We start from the raw sequence: 27,382 nt of genomic DNA, 5'->3' as shown, positions 1-27,382 counted from the left end.
GGGGGATGTGAACTTTGATATAAAGAGTATCAAAAATGATACAACAATCTGCAATAGCACCTAAAATTCAACACATTTCATTGTGGGCTATTGGAGTGGAGCCTACACATACTCTGAGGCCAACCACTAATGCTGTGATGTATGATACAGGATGTTTGTTCACTCATGTCAACATTTATAGGACCTGAACTTAGAGCCACCTGACAAAATAGAATGTTCAGGTAAAGTTTTTTCTCTAGATTGAAAGCTGTGACCAGGCATGGTTCCACATTGGTGGATATTGCTTTTTCACAGTGCCAGAGTGGCATCAAACTTTGCACTCAAAAATGGGACAACCCAGAAAAATGTAGCCTGCAAAGGTGCATCTTTATTGTATAAGCTAAGTGCATTCTCTTACGGCCACATGCATCATCCCGGCCTTTTGCGAATTCCAAATTGCGAAAAATAGGGAATCGCAATTTGGAATTCGCAAAATGGGATGCATGTATATTTTCGCAAAATATTTGCGATTCGGTAAAAATCGCAATTTTTACCGAATCGCAAATATTATGCGAATTCCAAAGTGCGAATTCGCAATTCCCATTGATTCCTATGGGCCAAAAGGCCCATAGGAATCAATGGGAAGGCTTTAACAAATTGCGATTTTCTTTTTGAAAATCGCAATTTGTTAATGCATTCCAAGGGTGCAGAGGGGGGTCCAAAGGACCCCCCCCCCTGCACCCCAGAAATGTAATTTGAAGTGCATGTTTCACACACACATGTCCTAAGGACATATGTGTCTGAAACATGAAAGTTTAAAAAATGCATTTTTGAGCATTTTCAAAACTTTTCGCAAATTACCACGAGGTTCAACCTCGTGGTAATTTGCACCTCCTAATTGCTCATTCGCAATTAGAAAAACAATCATGCATTGCTTTTAAGGAATCGCAAATTTGCGATTCCTTAAAAGCAATCGCATTTTTGAAAATTCGCTAAAAATAGCGAATATCACAAAAATGCACGATGCATCCCAAAAACTTATATTTAGGAAGTGCAAACGGCCAAATTTACCGATTCGCACCGTTTGCACTTCCTAAATAGGTTGATGCATGTGGGGGCAAGTCCTTCAGAGATGACATTTGGTATGGTCAAGAATTCCCCGTCACTCTCCAAACTGTGGGCCTCACAGAGTCAAATAAAACCCCCAGCTATTATGAGTACATCTACATTCCCATTTGGGGAGAGTAGCTCCTCCATGCCAGAAATGCATACGTGTCATGGAACATATTAACTGGCAGGTTTGGGCTGGAAGCACCTTTAAGTAACATGGAAAGCTTTGTTCAGAGAGGATGTTTGGTCACTGTCAATTGGCTGCCTCTCCTGTAAAAAATGTAATTGACGGGTAAGGAGTAAAGTTACCAGAAGGCACAGGACATATTTTTGAAGAAAATAGGACAACATCTCAAAAGTAATTTTAGTTGCATATATAGGAAATAGAAATCCAGTGTGGGCATAGATTGTATGTTCCTTGATTACTTAAATATTTTGAGAAGGACTTTTCTAACTACTTCCTAACATGAGTCAGTAAATAGCTTTTAAACCAAAATGTAACATCCAAAAGCTGCTGCTTGTGAACAACAGAGATGCAGCGCCTATGTTAGACTTATGGTTGCACAAAGACTTGCTGGGATTCCCTTTTCCATCAGAGGAACGAGTATATTTTGTTACTGATTCAAGTAGTGTTATCAGTTTACTTTTCAGAGATATCATTAGGCATACCTACAGTTGTAATACCAATAAGTTAAAACTGACACTTATTGTACAAAAATAGCTTTTAGTTTCACTTCTGGTATCTAGGCCCGTCAAGGGCTGCTGCACAGCTCATGTGGCAGGTTTGATCCATATGTAAAGATAAAGATTTCTATTCAGTCTCATATATAACGTTTGACTTTTATGCTTTAAATTATAGTAATAATTAATGTTTTTGCAAAAATCATTGTTATCCATGATTTATTCCTGTTGTGGATGGTGGTGGTTTAATTGGGGAATATTCCACAGTGTCTACACTCTAACAAATCTTTCGATACCAAAGCTGTGAAAGAACTCAACAGAATATTTGTAACATAAATTGTAACTGAGCTTATAGAATCCACTGTTTTATAAACTAATCATACATTCTAGACTAACACACTGGTTTTGTGTTGCCGTCCCAGGCATAGTGTGCTTTGTCAGCTGCATTATCGGAATCCTGTTCACCATGGAGTCTGGAAGCTACTGGTTTGATATATTCAATGACTACGCTGCTACCCTCGCCCTGCTGCTGATCGTTTTGGTTGAAACTGTTGCCATCTGCTACTTTTATGGAATAAAAAGGTAAGGACTGAAATATCATCTCCAAAAGCTTTTTACCATCAAGCTATGAATCGTCGTAGAGCTGATTGCTCAGTCTAAGTAAGGTCCTGTGAAGGGGCGGCTCTCCCTTTAGGCAACACAGGAATTTAAAGTGGCAAGGACTAGCACAATTCACACAATTACAAGGGGCATCAGGTCTAAGTAAAGGAATAAGGGAAAGCTTGCAAAGGAAGATTGACAGCAGAGATATAGCAGGAAGAGGAGGAACTAAAAGCTCCATCATACAAAAGCAAACAAATGAATTTTTCTAGACTGATATCTGCATTAAAAAGGCTCTTCTGGGCCAAATACATTAGACAAAGTTGAGTGAATGAACAACTATGGGAAGATAAAGTAAACTAAATTAAATATGTCAGGAAAAAGCAATAGCAGAGAAATGCTTGTGCATTAAAATGTAATTTGTTTAAAGTTTTCCCACTGTGAATTCCTACATGGGTTAGCATGGAGCCCAATTTGACCCTTGACTTCACAAAAGGGTGGTCAATGTAGGCTTCAACCGTACACTTTGTGGCTGTTGATTCTGCAGCCTTTGGATCGTGACAGTGGGTATTTTAGGGAGTCCAGGAAAGAATGTATGGCCACAGTCCTGAAGAACCATTACCAGGACGCATAAACTTCCATTGAGGTGATTTTGAAGGCGAGGGAACAATGGAGAGCTGTAGGTTGGCATTGTTGACCATGTCAACCTTGTGTGTGATAGTAAGGTGTCAAATAAGATAACAATCCATCAAACATTGCACTGGCGCTCCTTACAATAAATGATTATAAAGTGGATAAACCAATATTTGCTTTTTAAAACAGCAAAGCATTTGAGGTGTGATAACTCATCAAAGATCCAGAATGGACAACAGGTCGGATTCATAGAATATCCTTTGAAACCTCCGTAGGGTAATAGGCTAACTGCCTTCTAGATCCTGCAGTGTATGTTCTCATAGGAACTGGAATTGTGGATTGTATGAAGACAAAAATAACATGGATGAACTATAAGGTGATGGACCATTGGGGAATTATGGGCTCATAAAAAGGGAGTTGTTTAACGCGGGCAGGCTTTCAGGGTAAAATGATGGAAGCATCTAACACTGGCTGGGTGGGTTGAACACTTGAAGAATTTTAAATGAGCATCAAACATCAGAGCTTTATGGTACCTAATCGTCCTTTTGAATAATACAGTTACTGAGGATCTATAATAATTTTTCAATATGTATTTAGAACCTGCTGATCGGTAAGACAACTTTAGTCCCGTAGGAAAGTGTATAGAGTTCTATCTAAGTCCCCAGGCTCTTTTTAATATGATGGTAGTGGCTTAATCATAGCCACACTTGAGAACTCACAATTGAGAGTTAGTGTCCTTGAGAAAACAACATGCTACAGCAGGATGTTCAGGTACATGGAAGGAGAAGCTTCCTTCCCCCAGTTCTCAGAGAAGTTACTTACTCAAAGAGAAGTTGAGTTTAAGAAGTGAGGAAGGAGTCAAGGGTCCACCCTCAGTTGATAGCTTAGTCTTAAAATTTGGATCCCCCCAGTTTCCTTTTATCTGTGCTCTCCTCTATAGACCGCCTCAATATATGCCTTCATTCCCCCAAGTGTTGGGTGAAATGATATCTCACTTTGTTATGAGTAATGCCAGATTTTTGATTATCTGGGATTTTAATTATTGGCCCAATGATACAGGAGAGTGCCCCAATTCAAAGGCACTGACTGAGCTCTTAATGGGGATGAATTGTACCCAGCATATTAAGGCGGCAACTCACATAAAAGGTCATGTTCTCGATCAGATATGGACATCCAATTCGGAGATTTCTTCTCCAATGATCTCCCCTTGCATCTGGTCCGATCATTTTTTAATAACGTTCTTTCTTAGTGTCATTCCCCCCTCAAAACCACTTAACCCTAAGAATGAGTTGTCTAAAAACTGGCGACTTATTAATATGGACCAATTTAGATCGCTACTAATAGACACAGCTCCATCTGCACTTGAGGCATTTCAGACTCAGACTGAGAGCATTAAGACTTGGCTCGAGCGGGTCAGTGACTGTTTAGCTCCTCTTAAGGAAATCACTATATTAAGACCCCATGATTCTCAACGCTAGTTCTCCGATGTTTAAAAAAAATAAGAAACTTACCCTAAGACAGGTAGAAAGAACCTAGAGACGCCACTATCTTCCTGATAAGAGGGCCATTTATGTAGCTCTCCAGAAAGATTATAAAAAGGAGATTACTCGAGCCAAAGAAGCCTATTTCTCAGACAAAGTTCTTAACTCTACTAACAAATCTAAAGACATTTTTTTCCATTGTGGAAGAGCTCTTTAAACCGGATAGGATTATGCCAAAGCCAGTTCCAACACAGAATCTTTGCGACTCCCTGAACTCTTTTTTTATTGAGAAAATTGCAGTCATTAAAGCAGGTATTCCTCCTTCTAGTCCCCTTATGTACTTCTCAAACAATGGTCAGAATGATAGCCATTTGTATCATATTCCTCTGATCTCAAAAGAGGCTTTTTTAGCATTAATTTTAAAAGTTGACTCGGGCTCTCCTTCTGATTGTTGTCCCCCTCACATTCTTCAAGAAGCTTTTTCCACTTGTCCTGATCCCCCTCTCTTTTTTCTTAACAATTCACTTAATTTGGGGATTTGGATCCGGCTGTATTGAATAATTACCGCCCCATTTCCCTTTTGCCCTACCTGGGCAAAGTCCTGGAGGCCCATGTGGCCAGCTGTCTGAGTTCATTCATTGAACAGCATCAGATCTTGGATTCCCATCAGGCAGGTTTTAGACCTGCCCATTCTACGGAATCGGTCATACTCACTGTTATAGATTAACTTAGAAAAGGGTCTGATAATGGTACCCCTCAGGCCCTGGTCCTTGTGTATTTATCAGCAACCTTCGACACGGTCGATCATAAGATCCTGATCGGCCATGTCAGAAGTGCGGGGATTCAGGGGCTGGCGTTAAGTTGGCTTTCTTCTTTTCTCAACAACCGCTTTCAAGCAGTGCGGCTGTCCAATTTTTCTACCAATAAGAGGAAATTGACCTGAGGAGTCCCTCAGGGCTCTTCTCTATCTCCTCTGCTGTTTAATTTGTACCTGCTACCGTCAATTCGATCCCTGAGAGAACAAAGTGTTGGGACTTTTAATTGTGCGGACGACCTTCAATTGGTGTTTGAAATTGATTTGTCATGAAAAAACTACAGGGGTCACCCATATAACCCATAGGCTTTTGGGTATCTCACAAGGAAAAAAACAAAGTGAAGCCTACGGAAAAATATTGTATCTATTTAGTTAAAAGATTGGATACCATCAATTGTCCAATCTTGAGTGATTCCTTCTCCACACAAATTAATTGAAGTAATTTTTTCGAGGAGTATCTCCAGAAGGATAACCAAATGCACAGAGCAATACAAAATAAATGTGTAGTTTAACTTTCCCTTTTAATTAAACTACATTGACCCTTAATTATTGGTCTCTCACATTGAACAAACATTGTACACAATTCATATATACACACAAAACACATATATTATAGATTTACATATATACACTTTTTTTTGGAACCCAACTCACGGTTCGTATGCCCCACTGATTTAAACAAGGATGTCAATGTATATTTCCTTAACATAACATTCCTTCACATTAGATCACCAAAACAAAACATAAACTAAAACGAAGGGAGTGTATGAGGTTTTAACCACTTTTAACCTCTCTCTCAGTAGCACTCTCCTAAATAATTTTTTTCAAAATGTTCCACAGGTCTCTTGTTTTGGAGTCTTCCAATGTGTGTGTCGACGCGTTTCAGCCTCTGTTTGATCCAGGCCTCATCAGGACTACAAGGGCAAACATACTAGAACCCTAAAATAAACTAACTAAATTTGTATTGACCATAAATTAACTGGGATAACACATCACCCTCCAATGCACAAAGCCATGTGATTCTATTTACAGTGTGACTATATGTCATCCTAAGGTGTATGGCATTGAATAAGTAGACACCATTTTGCGTGTATTCTGATAGACACTAATAGAGCAGAGAGAGTATATAAACCCTCCACCAAGACCACGTGTTAGCCAAGCATAACTACTTCTTGCCGCCGCTTCCAATTGCAACCAAAAATAATAAAAAATAATAAATAATAAATAATAATGCACCTAGGTCACCTAAAGTGTAGAAAATGTCTGTATTACATACCCAGTTCGTAATATATGTAGCCAGAGGTACAAAATTCACCTTCTGTTCATAAATACTTTCAATCGTCAGGGCTACAAAACAATGCAATAAAACACAAGACCATATATACCTCTTCCAAGTAAACAGAGTACAAAAATCCGTTTTGGTAAGCAACCACGCTTACCTTTGTCAGCATCATCAATTACCTACTTCCGGGGGCGTGGCTTGGAATCCGATGCGATCGGCAGCGTGAGCACTGAGCTCCGCTAGAAACCCCACAAATATCCTGACATAAATAATGCCTTGAACCCCCCGCAGCACCTGAAGATCGGAATACGGAGGGGCGCTACATCGGGGCAATTCCGCTTCAAAATAAGCGCGATTTGGAACTTTATTGAGATTTCCCGATCAGTGCTGGCGGCTGGAGGCACCCGCAAAATGGCGGCGATGTGGCGGCAGGAAGCTCCAGAACTGGGCTGGAGAAGCTGCAGACTGCCGCTTTGATGACCGATAGAGCGGCGGACTGAATCTGGGCACAGTGCGACTCTCGGGGGACCCGCCTTGAAATCACCCAGCACCGCAGTGGCTACAACGATCGGAGCCGGGAGTGTGAGAGATCGGTACCCCTCCGGAGCTCGATCGGTACAGTGAGTGGAGGCTTCCTGATTTGTGCTGGCGGCTGAGGCTCCAGCAGAATGGCGTCAAAGCGGTAACATGAAGCCCCCAAACTGAACTGGGGAAGCTGCAGACTGCCGCTTGGGAGGCTGATAGAGTGGAGGATTGTGTCTAAGCATAAGGAGGCTCTTGGTGAGAGTTGGATTAAGCGGCAGTGGAGTAGTGAGCAGGCAACGTCGGCCAGCACTCGGGAGACCCGCCGAGAGATCACCTGGCGTCGCGTAGGGCGCAACGATCAGAGCCGGGAGCGTGGGAGATCTGGCCGCCCTCGGAGCACGGCCTGCACAGCGAGCCGCAGCAAGGTACGATCGGTGGCCGGGAGCCGCCTGGAGGCCGTGCGGTGATCGGCCCTGCACTGGTGAATGGGGTGTGGTGGAGACTGGGGCTGTGGGCCATGTAGGCGGACGCATGGTCCTGGGAACACTGCCGCCTGCGAGCCGGGGCACGGGCGGAGGCGGGCGACCTGGGACATTTGCCGGCACCTGGAGAGAAGCAAGTGTGGGCGCAAATCTTGGTGCCTGGTGTGAGGGAGCTACAAAGTGCGGAGGCCTAGCCCTGAGGCAACCATAGGAGGACCCTAGAGGAGCGGCAATAGATTGCGGGCCCGAGGTGGAAAGCAGAGAGTAATTCGCATCCCGAGCGGGGCCAATTGCAGGGCCCGTAAGAACCCAGGAGTTTGGAGTAATTCTGGAGCAAGTGGTACGCAGTTGGGGGCTGCGGCAGCGGCGATAAGCGAGACTTCCAGGACTTGATCTGGTGTGCCACGACGGCGGGGGATTGATAGCGAACCGCATCCCTGGGCCCTACAGTTGATAGGAAGGGGCGCGGTGCCTAGGAGCAGATGCACGCTGGATGGGCAGTTGCTCTGAATCAGTCTACTGGCGCAGCTGCAATGCGGTACTGTCCGGCGGTATCGGACTGAATAACATCGCTGGCAGAGCATAGGTCAAACTGGTGGGTCGGACACTTGAAGTTTTTCTTCGGGCGCACAGTGCTTAAAGCCAGTTAAGAAGGTGAAGTGGGATCTGGCAATTAAAGCCCCTCAGGCAAGGGCCGGAGAACTTTATCATGGGCAAACCAAGGGGGAAGAAGGATGGGGCGCAGCAACTCTCGGACACTGAGTCCCCGACTCAAGCTGAGCAGGACGCACGGGAACTCCCTCCGGACTCTGGGCTACAGCAGCAGTTTGATAAGATTTTGGCAGCCATTGCGGACTCTCGCACTGCCCTGCAGCAGGACATTGCGCAGGTGGCGACAGGACTTGGCCTCCTGTGGGCAGCTCACTCTAAGTTGGTGGACAGAGTGAAAAATGTGGAGGGGGTGCTCCAGGATGTGGCGCCTGCACGGACTGCGCTGGCTGCGACAGTTACAAGTGCCTTAGATCGAATTGTGGGATTGGTGAAGCGCACCGAGGACGCTGAAAGCAGAAACCGACGGAATAACATTCGTGTAGTGGGACTGCTTGAAAAGGCAGAGGGATCATACATGGTGCGCTACCTGGAGGACTGGCTGAGAACGGTGGTGGCTCCTGAGGGTTTGTCAGCCTTTTACACCCTGGAACGTGCGCACAGAGTTCCTGCAAAGCCGCCGCAGCAGGGACGCCCCCCCCCCGGCTGGTAGTGGCACGCCTGTTGCACTTTAGAGACAGAGACTTGCTGCTACAGAAGGCCCGTACTGATGGCCCATTCCACGTAGGGAATAGCCCGGTCACTCTGTTACCAGATTACACCTTTGAGATTCAGCGGCACCGCGCATCCTTCCAATCAGTCAAAAAGGAACTGCGGGCAGAGGGACTCCAGTACTCCCTGCTGTTTCCGGCCAAATTGAGAATAATTCTAGATGGGAGGACTTGCTTTCATGAAACCCCGGAGGAAGCATGGACGTTGCTGGAATCTTATAAAGCTGGTAAAGATGGGCTGGACAACAGGCCCGGGAGCTTGCTGAGGATCTTCGGCTCCGTAAGTCACAACGGATAAGACGCCAACGGCAGGGACTGCAGAGGCCGTCAATTTCACAAACAAAGTTAGAGCGGAGAGAAGCGCTGAAAGCGGTGTCGGCTATATCTGGTGACCTGTTGGAGAACTCGCCGAAAGGTACGGACTTGGAGAAGGGAAAGGAGAACTCGGATGCTGAATCCTCGGAAACAGATAGTGTACACTTGCCGCTGGTCACACCGCGAATGGCAGATGGGCTATTGGATGAGTAAACTTTGTATTCTATGAGGGTGGGATGTGGTTGTTGGAAATGGGGGATGGACATGCGAACATTGCTGCTGACCCACTATGTTGATGCCTGGGGCTGTGGAAGGGTCGCCCTCAGGGCCCTGATCTACAATGGCGAGCCTGAGTGCTGGCCAAGTGCTCAAGGGGCCTGAAAGCGGACATGGGGGGATTGGAAATGCTATGTTCATATGGGGTTTTGAGGCGGTAAATGGGTGCTGTTTTGGCTGGTTGTTGTTTGATTGCTAGGTTCTATCCTGTCCCCACCGGATGGTTCCCAGTTAGTACGCCTTTGATACTTTTTGGGGCGGTTGTTGAGGTCAGTTTCGATGGGATTCACTATGTTAGTGCCTGTTCTAGGGAGGGAGGGCAATGATGAGGGTGGGGTGAGAATGTTGGAGATGTGGGCGGAACTTTGGTTGGGGAAGGGTACTCACCGGCGTGTCTAGGGAGAAGCGGAGACTTTTGCAATTGAGATATGGGTCCATTACCTGATGTGAAGTGTATGACTTGGAATGTGCGGGGATTATACTCTATGCAACGACAATATAAAGTTCATTCATATCTAGTACGCAGGGGCGCGCAGATAGTATTCCTGCAGGAGACGCAATTAACTAAGACCGAAGGGTTAGCTTTGTAGCACAGATGGCGAGGGCAGCTTTATTATACTACCTATTCAGCTTTTACGAGAGGGGCGTTGATTTGGTTCAGGGCTGGAGTCCCTTTCCAGATGACTGAACAGTTGATAGACCCTGAGGGCCGCTATGTATGGCGTGCGCAGCACCCTGGAGAACGAGATTACTCATACTTTTCGGCCTTACATGATTTGCACATGAGACTTGATGCGGTTCTGTATTGCAGTGGTCTCGCTACTATGGTGGCTAGTAGTGAATACTTATCGCACACCATCTCGGATCATAATCTGTTGCTGGTGAGTTTCTGCTGGGCCCTGGAGCGCCCAGCTGTTCCGGCCTTGCGATTGCGTCCAGAGCTGTTAGAGGACCCGATCTTCTGCGCTGAACTGGAAACGGGGATAGAACAGTGAAAGACAAGTGGAGAAGTGTGGCTCAATGGTTAGAGGAGGCATACCCAGAAGCTCAGGTCAGACCCGGGACCAGGGTTCAATTCCCGACGCGGCAGGATCTGAGCCCAAGTGTCCACGGACTCGATAATTCTCACTTCGGTGCCTACTCGAATCACGGGTTCACACTCTGCAACTCTGGGCAATAGCTTGCCTAATCTCCACTACGGCCCCCCGCGGCGGGATGCCTGGCTTTCACCTTGGGGATGCCCAGTACGGGTTATCTCACAAGGAAAAGCCAGGACGGGTTCCCAATGCAAGCGCCGGGACACCCCGTTGGAGTAGCCGTGCGCTATATAAGATACACTAAAAAAAAAAAAAAAAAAAGAACAGTACTTTAGCGATAATGAGGGTACAGCTACGACGACCGCCCTGGAGTGGGACGCCTTCAAAGTGGTGATCCGTGGTTTCTGCATAACTAAATGGGTGGGAGTGCGGAAGATGCTGTTGCAGGAAATAGATACTGCAGAGAAGAACCTTAGGAGTGCCGAGCGGACCCACTCAACTAACCCTGAGGTGCGGGAACTGGTTCTGAACTGTAAGGAGACTGTGGCGATCGTTGTGGTGCGCTTGAGGTGCTTTGATCATAGGGCTTACTTGGCCCGTGTGCACGCTGAAAGAGACAAGGTGGGTACTTTGCTGGCATGGCTGGCCAGTTCCCTCCCTAGATGAGCTCCTATTTTGGCGCTGGCCTCCCCGACGGGACAAATAGAATACACCCAACTACAGATAAATACCAGCTTTCGTAACTATTGCGCAGAATTGTATGAAAGTCAGTTACAGGCCGGTGAAGCTGACATGCTCACTTTTCTGGAAGATTTAGAGCTGCCGCCTTGGATGCGGAGCTGGCGGACTCTCTTGGCCAGGATATCACGCTCTCTGAGATCCGATGCGCTATTAAACAACTGGCGCTTAACAAAACTCTGGGGTTTGATGGACTGTCCATCGAGTTTTACTCGGCCTATGTAGATATCCTTGCCCCTAGGTTGCTGTTGGTTTTCAAGGAAGCCAGGCGGTAGGGCGTGCTGCCATCCTCAACTAGGGAAGCCATTATCATCCCTCTACTTAACCCGGGGAAGGCCCCTATGGACCCTTCTGCGTATCGACCCTTGTCCCTGCTCATCAGTGACTATAAAATTCTGAGTCGTATTCTGGCCACTCGACTCCTCCCACATATGTTACCTTTGGTTCATCCTGATCAGGTTGGCTTCATTCCTACTCGTAACACCGCCGGTAGTATACGCAGAATGATACGCATATTGGGTGGGGATCATGACAAGGATGGACAAGCGGTGATCCTCTCGGTGGACATCGCGAATGCGTTTGATAGTTTTGAGTGGCCCTACTTGTTTTTTGTTATGAGAGCCTTTGGGCTTGGAGAGGGTTATGTCCGCTGGACCGAAATATTGTACTGGTCGACGAGGGCCAGAGTAAAGGTAGGAGCGGTTGTCTCCTCCTCGTATCCGGTGGGGCGTGGTACTCGACAGGGATGCCCGCTTTCCCTGTTACTATTTGCTCTAGCCATAGAACCACTAGCAGTCAGTGCCAGGCTGGGGAGAGCATACCAGGACCTATGACTCCGTGGTAGGATGCATTTTATCTCATTATACGCCGAAGATCTCTTGATGTTTTTAAACGATGCTGGGGATGCAGTGGAGGGAGCGCGAGCACTCCTTCGCAGGTTCTGGGGCATCTCCAGTTTAAGGGTGAACTGGGCGAAGACTTGCGTCTTCCCAGTTGCTCAGACATGCGATCCACCTGCACCTGCACCTGCGCATGACATCACGTGGGAGCCCCGATGCCTCCCTTATTTAGGGACGCATATATACCACACCCAGGACGATTTGCTCAATGGTAATATTGGCAGGGCAATGAGAGGACTTAAGAGTAGCATGCAGTTCTGTGGAACTTTACCTTTGTCGGTGGCAGGCCGCGTGGCCCTGCTGAAGATCGTGGCACTCCCTCGGCTACTTTATTTTTTCCGAACGTTGCCAGTATGAATACCTGTCGCCTTTTTTCGGCAGCTCCGCTCTATGGTGAGCGGCTTCATCTGGGGGACCGGGAGGCGAAGGGTGGCACTGGACACACTGATGCACCCGAGATCAGAGTGGGGGCTTGCTGTTCCTGACTTCGAGTTATACTACCTGGCTGCACAGTTCCAGGGACTTACTCACGCGGTGGCGAAGGAAGTTAGGGGTCCCGAGCGAGAATTTGAGCCGGACGTGCCTCGGCATGTGCTGTCGTTTGTAGTATTGCAGCAAAAATTACATATTGACTCACTATCCATCGAGGAACGCACTCTGGTGCTTTGCTGGAAGAGATACCACAATAGAGTGGGGGTGCAGCGCCCTTACGCCCCGGAGATACAGTTGGGTATGTGTACAGCCCTACCGCATGGTGGGGATTGGTCAGCTCTGGCTGAGTGGCAGTCTCTTGGACTGCAGGTTGTGGTAGACTTGTACGGGGATGGTGCTTTGTTGCCTTATAGTGCACTGCAGGAGAGCTTCGGGCGTCCGCGAGGACACTACTTAATCCATACACCCTTAGTTGCTGCCGTCCAAAAATCCTGGGGTGAGGGCCTATTGGAGCCACCGGTGAGCGCAGCGTGCCGTCACCTGCTTATATAGACGTATGGCTGAGGAGGGATTGCCGCCGCTGCAGAGGCTACGTGCCCAATGGGTGGCGGATGTGGGTAGGGAAATACCAGACTCGGCCTGGTCGCAAATACTTAAGAGGGCATGGAAGAGCACTAGGAATGCCAGATTCCATTTAGTTCATTTCTTCATACTGCATAGGGCATACCTTACCCCGGCAAAGATAAACCAATATGTTCATATAGGTACAGCACAATGCCCCCGCTGTAAGTTATTGTATGCGGACCTGTTACATATGTTATGGAATTGTCCACAACTGAGTACATACTGGGACAAAATAATGGCATTACTATGTAGTATTACGGAGCCGCAGATCACTCCAGATAAGGGAACCTGCCTATTACATTGGTTTCCCCATACTAGTAAGACAAAACTAACAAATAAATTCCTGGATTTGGGGTTGGTGCTAGCTAAAAGGCAAATTACGTCCCACTGGAAGGGAGTGCCTAGTTTCGCCAGATGGAAGGCTGCGCTACTAATGTGGGCGGGGAGTGAGAGCATAATTTGCCTGCAGTAGGCCCAGAGAAACCACAATGATAAGGCACTGGAAGCAGCTCATGCGTGGGAGGCCCTGGTCACAGAGTTGAGGGCAATGGATGGGGACTCTGGCTCGGAATCGAGTGAACATACTGGAGATGGAGCCATGTAGAGTGACTGTACTAATGCAAAGATGTTGAAGAGTATGAGTGTGTTTCCCCCCCTCGCCATAGTCATGCTATTTAACACTGCTGTAAGTGTGGGGTCCTGAATATTTCCAATTGTTATAATTCATCATCATGCTAGGTTATGATGTTGTACATAACACGCCGGTGTGAGTGGGTGGGTTGTGGGAGGGCTGAGGGAGGGTGGTACATATAGACATATTATTATAAGGCTTTACAACACATGTATACAGCTCTTGAACGAGTGTCCTCATGCTATTATGGGACCATTGGCTGATTGGCCGGTTGCTACCGACTGGGCTTATTTGTTCCGACACTCTGCCCTAAAAGTGTCAACGCATGTCGCATGTTCTTGTGCCTGCCTAAGCAAGGCCACGTTTGAATGTAGAGATGATGGGTCATTATGTACGATGTTTATGTAAGGAAAACAATAAACAGAGTTATAAAAAATAAAACAAAATCAATTACCCACTTCCAATCGAACATGGTCTTCATCAGGGATTGAATGAATGATAACCAACTTAAGCTCAACCCTGATAAAACCGAGCTGATCCTCACAGGTGAATCTTCCAATCCTTGGAACACTAATTTCTGGCCTGTGTCACTAGGCAACCCTCCGGAGCCTTAGATTCAGCTAAAAGTCTGGGTATCATGATTTCGAACGATCTGTCAATGAATGCCCAGATACGCTCAGTAGTCTCTGCTGGCTTTTTCCAGCTACGGAGAATAAGGAAGATCAGCAGATTCTTGTCTAGGGAGGCGTTGATCCTGGTTGTCTTAGCATTAGTGATTTCTCGAATGGATTATGCCAATTCTCTCTATTGTGGCATCCCGACCTACCAACTCAGACGTCTTCAGTTGGTTCAACTTATATTCTTTCAACCGAAATGGCAGCATGTGACACCTATAATTGTCTTCCTATTGCCAAAAGGTGTGTCTTCAAATTGGGGTGTACCATTTTTAAAGCTTTGTTCAGTAGCAGTCCCGCTTTCATTTAAGTGAAAATTCAAAGATATATTCCCGCCCGGGCCTTACGTTCTTGTTCCCAAAACCGGTTGATTATTCCCTCTTTTAAGCGCAAAAAGCTAGGTGGCCTTCGTTTTCCTGTTATTGGTCCGCGGTTCTGGAACTCTCTCCCGGTAGAGATTAGATTGACTCCAACATATGGACAGTTTAGAAAGATGCTCAAGACCTTCTTGTTTGCTCAAGCCTATAACATGTAATCTCAGCTTTCCATAATCCCCCCTTTCTGCCTCTAGCGCCATGAAACCGCCTGGAAAACGTGCGCATTATAAGTGCTTTTAACATAACATAACATTGGGTATCACCTCATAAGCATGAAGGACCGCCCTGATGGGAGGTGCTTTGTGTTCACTCAAACTGAAAAAGCCAGGAATTTCGGGATGGCTTTAAGGCTGACGATGGGGCAAATGTCACAAAAAGGAAATGCTTTGTGGATGTTTGCTTCAGTAAAACAAAACAAACCAGTGGCCCTGACACATAAGGAAGTTTTTCCCAATGAGCCATTGTTTGGTTTGACTTCTTGGAAGCACTATGCCTTGCATGCCTCCCCAGCAGTGAAATCCAGTGATGGTAGCCCTGGCTTAAGTTGAATGGAGCACCTGCCACACCGACTTCTCTGCTCTGCACAACTGGCTTAAATGGTCAAAGGTTTTCGAAGGTGGAGCCAGCTGAGACTCCACCATCAAAAACATGGCACTACCACCCTCCCACCCTCCCCCCACTTCTCAAATCAATATGCTAATGTTAATGTTGTTAATTTTAATGTTAATGAAACTTTTAAAGCGCGCGTATACCCTGGGGTGTCTTGGCGCTGAACTAGAGTAGAACCTGAAGACGAGGAAGTAAACAAAGTGACTAGTTTGAAAATAGCCAAGTTTTTAATTGTTTTCAAAAGGAAGAGAGGGGGGGCAAGATGGCCGCCGTGGGAAGCAGTGAGTAAGCCGCACTCTTCTCCTCTCCACTGCCAGGCTTTCTCAATGGCGAAATAGAGCAATCAAGGTGTCTGGCCTGAGAACATTGTATGCCTTCTCTGAGTAGTACTGCGTTATTCCTCTCCTGGGAACAACGAGGAAATACTATAGTAAGATTCGCCTTGCATTTTAGGAGGAGAATTTCAGAGACTGTCAGACTTGTCTTAAAACCCTGGCTCAGGATGCCTCCTCGCCCGCAGCGCGGACTCGAGTCCAAGGACGGCAAAGGAGGGAAGCCCACTGATGTGGATATCACTAAAGGCCAGACGACGGCAGCTAAAGAAAAGGAAAAAACCAATAAAGTAGATTTAAAGTCTACTGGCCCTGGTCCCGCCATATCTACAGCACAGAAGAATGCCTCGACTCTGAGGAAAACGGCAGCAAAAAGAAACGGAAATGGAGCAGATAATACAGCACCCATCACTAAGCCGAAAGCCAAGGAAAATGCGCTACGGCAGCCCACAGTAACGGAAAGCTTTGCCAATTCTCCTGCCAGTAGTGGCCCCCCCGCAGCCAAACCTGATGTCTCCGCAGGTCTCAGCGTAGGAGCGGGAGCAGTTTCAGAGAGAGCTAACGGCGGAGCTGGCGTTCTCGGTGCAGGGCTCGGAGTCGGCGCCGGGGTCGCTAGGCAACCAGCAAGCACAGCAGCAGCAGCAGGGAAGGCGCCCGCTGTAGTGCCTGCAGTCATACCGGGACTCAGCAGCGAGGCAGGCTTGGTGGATGCCGGGGGTGAGTCAAGTGGCTGCGCTGGGTCTGGGACGAGGCTGGGGGCAGTGATGATTGAATCAGGGCACTTGGAAAAAATAACCACAAAGGAAGGAGCGGGTAGGGAGCTACCAGGCATGTTTGACAATCGAGCTTTGCACACACAGCTCCCAGATGAGTTATCGCTTGACATTCGAAGGCCCTCTGTGTTGACGCCAGCAGCAGAGATGGAGACTGAGTTATTTGGGCAAAATTTAAAGGTTGGAATGGAGTCTGCTACAACTGATGGAGCCTGTGGAGGTACTTCACTGACTAACCCTTTATCTTGGGCTGAAACTTCGGTCTCAGGCATGGAGAGTGGTGGGGTTAGATCAGCAGGTGAATCATCCACTTCTGCCGAGATCGGCATCACTACTGGTTCAGCTTCTGTGGAAAGATTTTACTCTGTCGATGAAGATACACAATCACAGTCACAGTCACATCCATCTGAGGGCCTTAGCTCTGATGTATCCACGGGGGCTGACTCAGTCAGCAGCTCCCCCGCTAGGAAAACCTCACAGAAAAAGCGCCTCTCTAAAAGGAAACCTTCCACTGCAAGTAGCACTACTGATCCTACTAAAAAATTAGCGTGGGATTATTCTACCACTACTTTTTCATTTGTGGAGCAAGACAGTCCTGCAACACTGATTGGGGAATTTGGTCCCACTCAATCCTCGCAGCCCCCCGTTACGCTCGATCTTCTCTTCAACACCCTGAAATTAATGCAATCCGAGGCTAGAGGGGAGAGTAGGAGGGCAAGACAGGAATCAAGGAAGATACAGAATAAACTCAGAACTATAAGTAAGAGGCAAGATGAGATGGTTGAGAGAGTTGTACATGTCGAGGAAAGGACCAGTAAAGTGGAAGACGATCTGAGAGACTTGAAAACATATAAGGAAGAGCATCAAAAGGTGGCTGAGGACGTTAATTGGAAGCTGGAAGACTTTGAGAACAGGCAGCGTCGCAATAACATCAGATTGCTAGGCGTGGAGGAAGGTCTTGAAGGGGAGGACCCCAGATTGTTTGTGGTGAATTTGCTAAAAGGGGCTTTTCCGGAGTTATCTAGTTGGCAGTGGGAAACTGAAATTCAAAGGGCCCATCGCTTTCCATTTTTTCCTAAAAGGGGGCAGTCTCACACTGGAGCTCAGGGTGGTCGACCAAGGGCTTTGCTAATATTTGTTGGGATTTTTCTTCTCAGGCAACTGATTTTGGATAAGGCAAAGCCAGAGTCAAGACGTACCCATAACAATGTCTCGTTTTTTGCAAGACCAGACTTTTGTCACGCCACAGTCGAACGTAGATGGAGGCTGAGACAATTGATACCACTTATCCAGGCTCTGGGCTCTGAAGCTTATTTGCTATACCCGGCAAAATTGAAAATTGTGACCAAGGGCCAATTTAAATTTTTCTATTCAGAGATTAAGGCGAAGGCCTACATGTTGGAAGTTTTGGGATATAAGGAGAACAAATAGTGGACTTAATTTTTGTATATGCCTGACTCGTTGGTTGGTGGTGGGGAGGAGTAGCGGCTGCTGCTTCTTTGGCGCCCACATATAGGTCATTTGTGACCTATTTGCCTGTAGGGGGGGAGGGGGTGCCTGGGGGGGCTCAGGGAGGCGGGTGGGATGAGGGGGAAGTGGGGGGGGGAAAAATGGCACACAGCATACACAGTGAATTACAGTTTGAGGCAGTTGCAGCTTTTGTTCAAATGGAGGAAAAAGGAAGCGGCGGGGTTTGTTAAGAGTTGGAATCCGAAGTTGGTGCTAATATTTGATGTTTTCTGATGACTTGTCGTATTTTGTCATTTAATGTCTGTGGCCTCAATGATCTCCAAAAAAGGCTGCGAGTTTCTGCTTTTTGCAAATCGATGTCTCCTGACCTCATTTGTCTACAGGAAACTCATGTGGAGGGTGGAAAAGGTTTTCTGCTAGAACAGGCTGGCTTTAAAGTCTTAGCTTACACTAAACAGGCCTCCAAAACCCGTGGGGTAGCGATTCTTGGGAGAGGAGCAGATTGTACAGTATTTAGGAGCAAAGAGGATACCTGGGGTAGATGGGCAATAGTGGAAATAGGTTTTGGAGGTGCTATGTTCACACTAGTTTCAGTCTATGGTTCAACATGTGATGACCCAGATATATTTCAATTCTTGGATCGTGAGCTCTCAACTTGGGTGGAGCCAATTGTTTGCTGCGGAGATTTTAATATCAGCCGGCCAGCAAATATGGAGCTACAATTGAGTGAGTCTTATATGGGGAGGAAGAAAAAGGTGCATAGGGCGATAGTAGATATGGCACGCCATAATGCTCTTTCAGATGTTTGGGCTAATTTACACCCACAGATAGATGGTGATACATTCTTTTCTGCACCTCACAATATAACAGTAAGGCTGGATTATTTTTTAGTCTCCAATGCGCTGTTATCTAACACACAGATTAAGAAGTTACCTCGGTTGGTTTCGGACCATAACCCACTGTTATTGACATTAAGTATAAATGGGTTAAGTAGGAAACCACATAGTTGGACATTTGAGCGAGCTTTGTTACTCGACGAGGGTTATTGTACTCACATGGAAAAATGGATTAGCGAGTTTTGGCTCAATAATTTGGGGAGCACTAGTAGTGCTTACATTTGGGATGCTTTTAAAGCGGGCGTCAGGGGAGAGACAGTTAGTTTTTCAGCACATAGACGGAAAAAAGAAAGAGAAATGTTCAATCAGCAAGTTAACTCCCTTCTGGATGCTGAGGCTGAGCTAAGCAGGCTCATTATGTGGGGGCTCCCACTGGATCAACAACTGTTGGAAATCACGGTCTTAAAAGCGGAGATAGCGGAAAGAATCACTAACAGGATAGTAGTTAGTTACTTAGCAAAGAAGGAGCAGGCCTGTGAGCTTAGCGAGCGGGTTGGGCACATTCTTGCTGTTAGATCTAGACAAAAAGCTAACGCAGGGGATATTAAAAGTATAGTTGATGATTCAGGCAATTTGATCTCTGACTCTGTCGGTATAAGGAATGAATTTTGGAAATTTTATACTGGTCTATATGACAGAGAAGTCAAGGTTGATTTCGATAAAATCAGGGAATATTTAGGAGACATTCAACTTGGGAAATTAGACACAGAGGAAAATAGTATACTTGATGCCCCTATAACGCTAGAAGAAATGTCTCTTGCTTTATCAGATCTCCCATCCTCTAAGGCTGCAGGCCCTGATCTGATACCGATCGAATTTTATAAAACCTTTATATCAGTTTTTAGAGTAGAGCTTCTGGATACACTTATTCAAGCCCAGAGAGATATTTCAATTCCAAAATCATGGGGCGAGACTGAAATTATAGTCATTTTGAAAAAAGGTAAACCCGCCACAAATCCGGGGTCATATAGACCTATAGCCTTAATGAATACTGACGTAAAGCTCTATTAGAAAATTCTGGCTACCAGGCTGTCGGCTGTCATAGAAAAATTAGTTGCACCAGTCCAGCATGGATTCATCCCGGGGAAAGGGACTACAGAACATGTCAGAACTGTGATTACCTGTTTTGACGCCATGGAGGTTTCTGGCGGCCCGGTCTCGGCTTTATTTTTAGATGCCGAGAAGGCTTTCGATAGGGTTGACTGGGAATATTTGTGGGTGTTAATGAGAACTATGGGGTTTGGTGACAATTTTATAAAAGCAATTCAGGTGCTCTATAGGGACCCAATAGCTAGAATTAAAATCAATCGGGAATTAACATCAGCAGTGCAGATTAAGAGAGGAACAAGGCAAGGTTGCCCCAGTTCCCCTCTCTTGTTTGCACTGTATATGGATCCATATCTACGCAATCTTGATTTTAATCCACGTATTCCTCCCATGTGCGTAAACGAGTTAGTACTTAAAGTACTGGCATATGCTGACGATGTCGCGATAATCACTCCTGACCCTGAATTGGCAATAGGTGAAATAGAACAAGAAGCTTTAAATGTTGGCAATATTTCTGGTTACAAGCTTAATAGTGCCAAAACACAGATTATTAAAAATACAGCAACCCATTGTGTTGACCCACGAGTGGTCCCTGCAGCAGTCTACCTTGGGGTTGAAATTTCTTCTAATCTAGGAACAATAGTTGAACAGAACATCTCGCCTTTATTAAAGAAAGTTAATTCAGACTTGCTGAGGATAAATAATCTTAGGCTTACGTTAGTGGGTCGCACTAATATTATTAAAATGCTCATTCTTCCTAAATTTCTTTATTTTTTTCGTACAATCCCTCTTTTTTTCGATTCTATTTGGTTTAACAAGTTAGAGTCGATTCTTAACAGATTTATTTGGTCATATGGGAAGACAAGACGGGCATATAAGTACATGACTCTGCCAAGGGACAGGGGGAGGCTGGGGGGTTCCCGACTTTAGGTTATACTACTGGGCATCGGTATTACAATACATTCAAGGGTTAATCGGAGCAAACGAAGGGGATCCGAAAGTCAAAGCTACCTCAACTATGATTTATTCAATTGTTCTGGGCAAAGATTCCGCAAATGCCTTTCTAAATTGTACAGATTCATCGTATTATAAACGTACACGATTTAAGACTGTGGCCGCAGCCTATAATGTATGGTCTGCTGTTGCAAAAAATCTCGGACTAGGGAGATTTAATAGGTATACTAATTTATATATGAATAAGTCTTTACCACCTTTAATTTTTGCGGATACCATTATGGCAGATTGGAATAGCAAAGGTATTAAAAATATAGGAGATATGCTAAACTCAGATGGTAACATACTTCAATTTTCAGATCTGATGGCTAAATTTAATATAGCAAGACATAGCTTCTTCAAGTATCTACAGACTAGGAGTTTTCTCTCTAAGAAAAAAGGTGGGGCAGGTGGATTTAATACAAATAACATCATGGAAGCAATTGCGCAAAGCGGGGTCTGTTCCATTAGGTATTTCTATGCCCAGTTGGCTGAGACGAAGAAGGACGATACTGACAGATTCGGTAATAAATGGGAGGGAAAACTAGGGACTTCGAGCGAGTCTTTCTTGAAGTCTCTGGAGTTAGGAGGCTCAGCATTTTATTCTGCCCCATTACAATCGCAGCACTACAAAACGCTGTATCAACTTTACCATACTCCAGATCGCATAGCGCAGTGGGGCGCAACTACAGGGATTAATTGTTGGCGATGCAACGCTACTGCCGCAGATAGTATACATATTTTTGCGACTTGTTCCAAATTAAGGCCCCTATTAAAGGACATTGAGGATTTTTTGGCCCGTACACTTGCCGTAAACGTGAATTTAACGCCGACAGTAATTATGTTGGGAGTTCGGGATTGTGAAGGTGAACATAGCGAATTCATATTTGTAGCGATGGCAGTTTTCAGGTTGCTGATCGCTAGAGTTTGGCTGGACCCCCTTCCCCCGGGAATACAGCAGTGGATTGCTTTACTATTAGGGACTTTTAATCTCGAAAAAGGTATATTCGGGAAAAAAGGAAAAAGGATTAAAAGATGGGGAAGGAAAATCTGGGAACCGGTACATAGATGGAAGGAAAGGTTAAATGCCAATGTAGCTTGATGTATCAGTAATGTGATTAATGGTTTTTCTACCTTTTTTCTTCTTTATGACTTGAAGTGTATGTTTAGTATTGCATTGGTTTTTCTCGATAGTAATTTTTTAAATTTATTATATGCATTTGTTGTTTTTTTTTGTACTATGTATTCTGTGTTATGTGTGTGCCAAAAAAACCCCCTTTTGTTTTACAATAAAAATATTTAAAAAAGAAAAAAAATTACATATAGTTACATATATAAAAAATATCAAATTAAACACACAAACACATAATAATAATAATACATATTTAAAAATATTAACAAAAGTATTATTAAGCTTTAAGAATAATAAGTATACTATCCAAGTCCAATACAAGCAGCAGTAGGGAAAATGTTGAACTCAGAAGAGCTAAAATGTACTATTCCCTCGCCAGTCAGTACAGCAGTAGGGAAAGTGTTGGACGCAGGAGAGGTAAAATTTACTATTCCCATTCCAGGCTGTGCAAAAGTAGGGAAAGCGTTGGACTCGGGAGGGGTAAAATGTATTAGTTCCATTCCAGAATTTGCAATAGTAGGGAAAGTGTTGTACTGAGGAGGGGTACAATGTACTATTCCTACTCCAATTTGTGCTACAATAGGGAAAGCATTGGACTCAGGAGGGGTAAAATTTACTATTTCCACTCCAGTCTGTGCAACAGTAGGGAAAGGGTTGGACTCAGGAGGGGCAAAATTTACCAATCCCACTCCAGTCTCCGTAACAGAAGGGAAAGCGTTGGACTTTTGGAGGGGTAAAATGTACTATTCCCACTCCAGTCTGTGCAACGGCAGGGAAAGAGTTGGACTTAGGTCAGGTAAAGTTTACTATTCCCAATCCAGTTGGTGCAACAACAGGAAAAGCATTGGACACAGGAGTGGTAAGATTTACTATTCCTGTTCCAGTCGGTGCAACAGTACAGAAAGCGTTGGACATCGGAGAGGTAAAATTGACTAATCCCAATTCATTCAGTGCAACAGTAGGAAAAGTGTTGAACACTGGAGAGGTAAAATCTACTATTCCCACTCCAGTCTATGCAACAAGATTTGAACTCCGGTGGAGTAAAATTGACTATTCCCATTACAGTCTGTGCAATTGTAGAGAGACAGCAGTTCACTTCATTCAAATAACATATTTTAGCAACTCTATTAAATATCCAAAAATTCCAAATATAACAATTATATGTCTAAATGTTAACAAAAATTGAACAAATTACATAATTATTACATTTTTGTAATACTTATTATCAATTAAAACAAATATTATTCATAGACTTAAAATACTACACAATATTCCCACAAACATAACAGACAGCAATTACAATGGAATGGAAATACAAAAATTATAACACAATTAACATATTAAGTAATAAAAAAACCATTTCTAATAATGAATGAATAATAAATAATTTTTAATTTAGGATTACTTAAATAACGTCCTACCCTATTCCTCTACTAACTAAACACACACCCTGTCCATTGAGGATCCACAATCTGTGTAGATTAGGTGACACTGAAGTAACACTGACTAACGCATGGCATATGTGGAATAACATCACCCTTATTGTCCTATAAGATACATTTTACTATATTATCTGATTGGCATATATACCCGAGTTGTCACATTCCCCAGAAGTTGCTTAAGATCTACAAGTCATGACCGATTGCACCGCATTTCTTCCATTTACATCAGGCAATGTTACTATGTACAGGGACTCACGCTGCCTGACTTGCACCAATTTAGCTGCTGCACTTAACTTGTACGTCCTCATGGACGTTATATCACAACGCGCCCAACCACAAGCTCACTCCTGTTGTAGTTACTGAGCCGGGCGATTAAATAAAAGGTGAGAACTTGAAAAAAAACAAAAAAAACAAAAGGAAGAGAGGGAGTTCAGCCCTCTCAAAGTTACAAGGAGAGCATTCCATAGTTTTGCTGCACAATAGGCCATGCTCCGACCTCCCCAGCTAGCAGTTCGGAACTTAGGAACCAGCATTAATCTGGCATTTGTCGATTATAACTACCTGCCTGGGTGGTACCATGAGAAGAGATGCTTCAAAGGTACCTCTCCTGCCCCATTTGATGATTTATGGGCAAGGCAGAGTGCCTTAAACTTAGAAAGTTGCACCACAGGCAGCCAGTGGAGATTCTGTATCTCTTCTGCAATCGATTGGTACTTAGGTATTTTCAGTAGAAGCCTTGGTGCAGCGTTCTGTACCATCTGGAGCTTCTTTAGATGTTGTTTCTGTATCCCAAGTTATAAACCGTTACAGTAGTCCAACTTAGGCAGCACCAAGGTGGTCACCACTGTTTTTCTAAGATCCTGAGGAATAAATGGTAAGACCTTTTTGAGTTTCTTCAGCATATAGAAGGAGGCTGAAACTATAGCATTAATTTGATGCGCATAAGTGAGACCATTATCTATCAGGACTCCGAAGTTTTTTGCCTTCTTCACTGGTTCAGGAGTCTGTCCTAATTCAGCCGGCCACCATAGCCCAATCCATTTTGGCTGTAGATTGCCGAAGGTAACTACTTCGGTTTTATCCGAGTTAAGTTTTAAACAGTGTCTTCCCATCCATAGGTTGATTTCCCTCATGCAGCATTGAAACTGCACTGCCGGGAATAAAGTGTTTTTATAAGCCGCAACGACGATCTGTGTGTCGTCAGCATAAGATGTCAAATTGAAGCCAAACTGCTGTATTAAAGGTGCAGGTTCAGAGACATAAACATTGAACAATGTGGGGCTTAACGATGAGCCCTGAGGGACCCCACATGGTAATACATAGGGGGTTGCCTGATACTGATCAAGGGAAACTCTCTGCCTTTTATTCTTCAGAAAGGATGATAGTAATGCAAGGGCGAGGTCCCTAATCCCTAGATGTTCAAGGCGTACGAATAGTGTGTCATGGTGCACGGTATCAAATGCCGCTAATAAATCGAGGAGAATCAGAACAGCGGCACCACACTTATCCATTACTGCTCTGATCTCCTCAGTGGCCTTGATGAGAGCGGTCTCCGTGCTATACCCAGAACGGAAACCAAACTGGGATGGGTAAAGTAATTCATTCTCCTGAATGAATTGAGTAAGTAGGATTATAGCACATTTGGTTGATGTTCAGCTGGCTGTTCAGTGCATTTTAAATGAGGCCCAAGGACTGGTCTTTAAATTGTATCCTGTTGTGTTTTGCATAATGTTGTTTTTGTGATTATATATTTTTTACTCAACATACCTAGACTTGCTTACATCCCCTTGATTTTTAGCCATAAATTTTATTTAGGTTACAATGCAATTTGTTTGAGTCTCTTGAATTCTGAAAATGGCAACGGGTCTTTCAATTACCCATTATGAAAGGTACAGTAGCGCAGTAAACATTTTCGTCAATACTACCTGTAAACAAAAACCTTTATGGTTAATTTCTTATTGAGTAGCTTACTTTAGTATCGCATATCAAGAACTTTTCAACACACCTATTATTCAGTAAGAGATGGGTACCGTATAGGGAAGCCCTGTAGCGAATGAGTGGAAAAGTATTTTCTGAATATTGCAATTGAATGCCAATATTACTGAATGATTGCTTTCCTGTGGAGTATGTTGAAGGAAGCTCATCCAGCCATACAGGTACAAAAGTCATTTGTGTGCCACTCAAGTTCCTTTTCCAATCTTAGTACATTCTGGATGTAAAACTGAAAGCCAGGTGACTGGTTGAGCTGTGCCAGAGGGTGAACAAAACAACTGAACAAGATGGGGACCCTGTGAACAGACCCACTGGATTTCACATGACAGGGGATAAAACTGAAAAGAGAAGTGAATGAGTGGGACTGCTTAAGCTTGTTTAGAAGAAGTAATACAGTAGTTGAGTGTGTCTCAGTGGTAGTTTCTTTAGGAGAGTGGGAGAGTGTGGCCCACCTACCCACTGTGAGCAGTGCAAAGTGTTAAAAATAAAATGGTAATGAAATGATGTCATTGCCATTTTATTTTTAGGCAAGGCGCGCCGCAGCCGCCAGCCTGCCACTGAGACTGGAGTGTATGTCCTCTGTTGCCGGTTTGCAGCAGGAGGTCTGGAGTAGATCGTGGCCATGCACTTTAAAGTGCACATGTCACTTTGGCTGGTGGTCTTGTGCTGGCCAAAGTGACATGCGCACTTTGAAACTGTACGGCAAGCTGTCTTAAACAGCTGGGTGGAGACCAAGCAAATGTTTGAAGGAGAGCTAGGCCATCCCGCTCCATCCAATCCTGGCGCTGCTCTCATGCACCATGATAGCAGCATCTGGATTGCTTAGGGCGGGTCTTTCCACAGTCTTCGGAAGGACAGCGAGGAGGACGCGGAGATGGCGGTAAGTACAATTTAGTTTTATGTCTTTACTATAGTGTGTAATACATGTACTGTTTGTTTTATTTTGGAGGGAGGGGTTGCTTTTTGGGGCTTTTGAGGGAGGTGTTTTTTAGTATTGACTTTTTTTGAGGAAGGAAAATTTGATTTTGTTTTTTTTTATAGGTGGTGGGGCATTTCGTTCGCCTCACCAATCTGAAAGGTCACCAGCGCTCCCGGTGTGTCTCACCTGATTTGATTAACTGTGGATAAATGGGAATATGTATTAAATGTAAAAGATGTGCCTGGGAAGATTTCTTGTGCTCACTTGTTCACACCCCGGGAATTAACATCGTTTCTAATGCAAAATATCCTTACATTAGGATACAAAAAGAAACACAGAAGTTGCCTAAAAAGGTTAATATGGTTGGCTAGTTAGGCAAACAATGGGTGCAAGGGCCAGAAGGTATTTACCTTGGTGCGATCCCTGACAGTGTCCGCACTCTATGTCCCCATAGTCCAGTCTGATGGAACTCTTTTTCTGGGGTTGCCCCGAGATGGTACGTGAATATTACAGAACCTTTAGAGGAAGAGAAAGCGGTCTATATAACATTAGGGCATGGAAGAAGTTGGGGACTGCGCAACAGCGTGGTCTTAAATGGCTCAGGGTTGATGCAGAGTATGGATCCCCAGCATGGGGCACACTCCAAATTCTGAGAAAATGATAAAACGACACTCACTTGCAACTGTTCCCAACCTCTGAGACTTCTACGATTTTTTCCACTCAGTAGCAGCCCTTTCCAGCACAATAACAGCCCTTTCCAGCAATATAAACCATGCTGCACATTGTATACACGTCTCCGAGTTAGTATGCACTTGCGGGCAGTATGGTTATGTGGTGGACCTCCCTGGTGGAGAAGGGATGTCTAGAA

General features: G+C 44.9%; 1 protein-coding gene across 2 annotated transcripts in view; it reads left to right on the top strand.

The window, feature by feature from the left end:
• The window catches only part of SLC6A20 (solute carrier family 6 member 20), a 475,678-nt gene that overhangs the window by 437,776 nt on the left and 10,520 nt on the right, over positions 1 to 27,382 (top strand). For both annotated transcript variants that reach the window (XM_086964920.1, XM_086964921.1), the window contains exon 9: positions 2,193 to 2,352. In XM_086964920.1, coding sequence (XP_086821046.1) covers positions 2,193 to 2,352 — 160 coding nt within the window. The remainder of the gene's footprint in view (positions 1 to 2,192; positions 2,353 to 27,382) is intronic.

This window comes from Lissotriton vulgaris, chromosome 4_1 (assembly GCF_964263255.1).
Source record: "Lissotriton vulgaris chromosome 4_1, aLisVul1.2, whole genome shotgun sequence".
NCBI classification, from domain to species: Eukaryota; Metazoa; Chordata; class Amphibia; order Caudata; family Salamandridae; genus Lissotriton; species Lissotriton vulgaris.
This window is presented reverse-complemented; position numbering and strand designations above follow the sequence as displayed.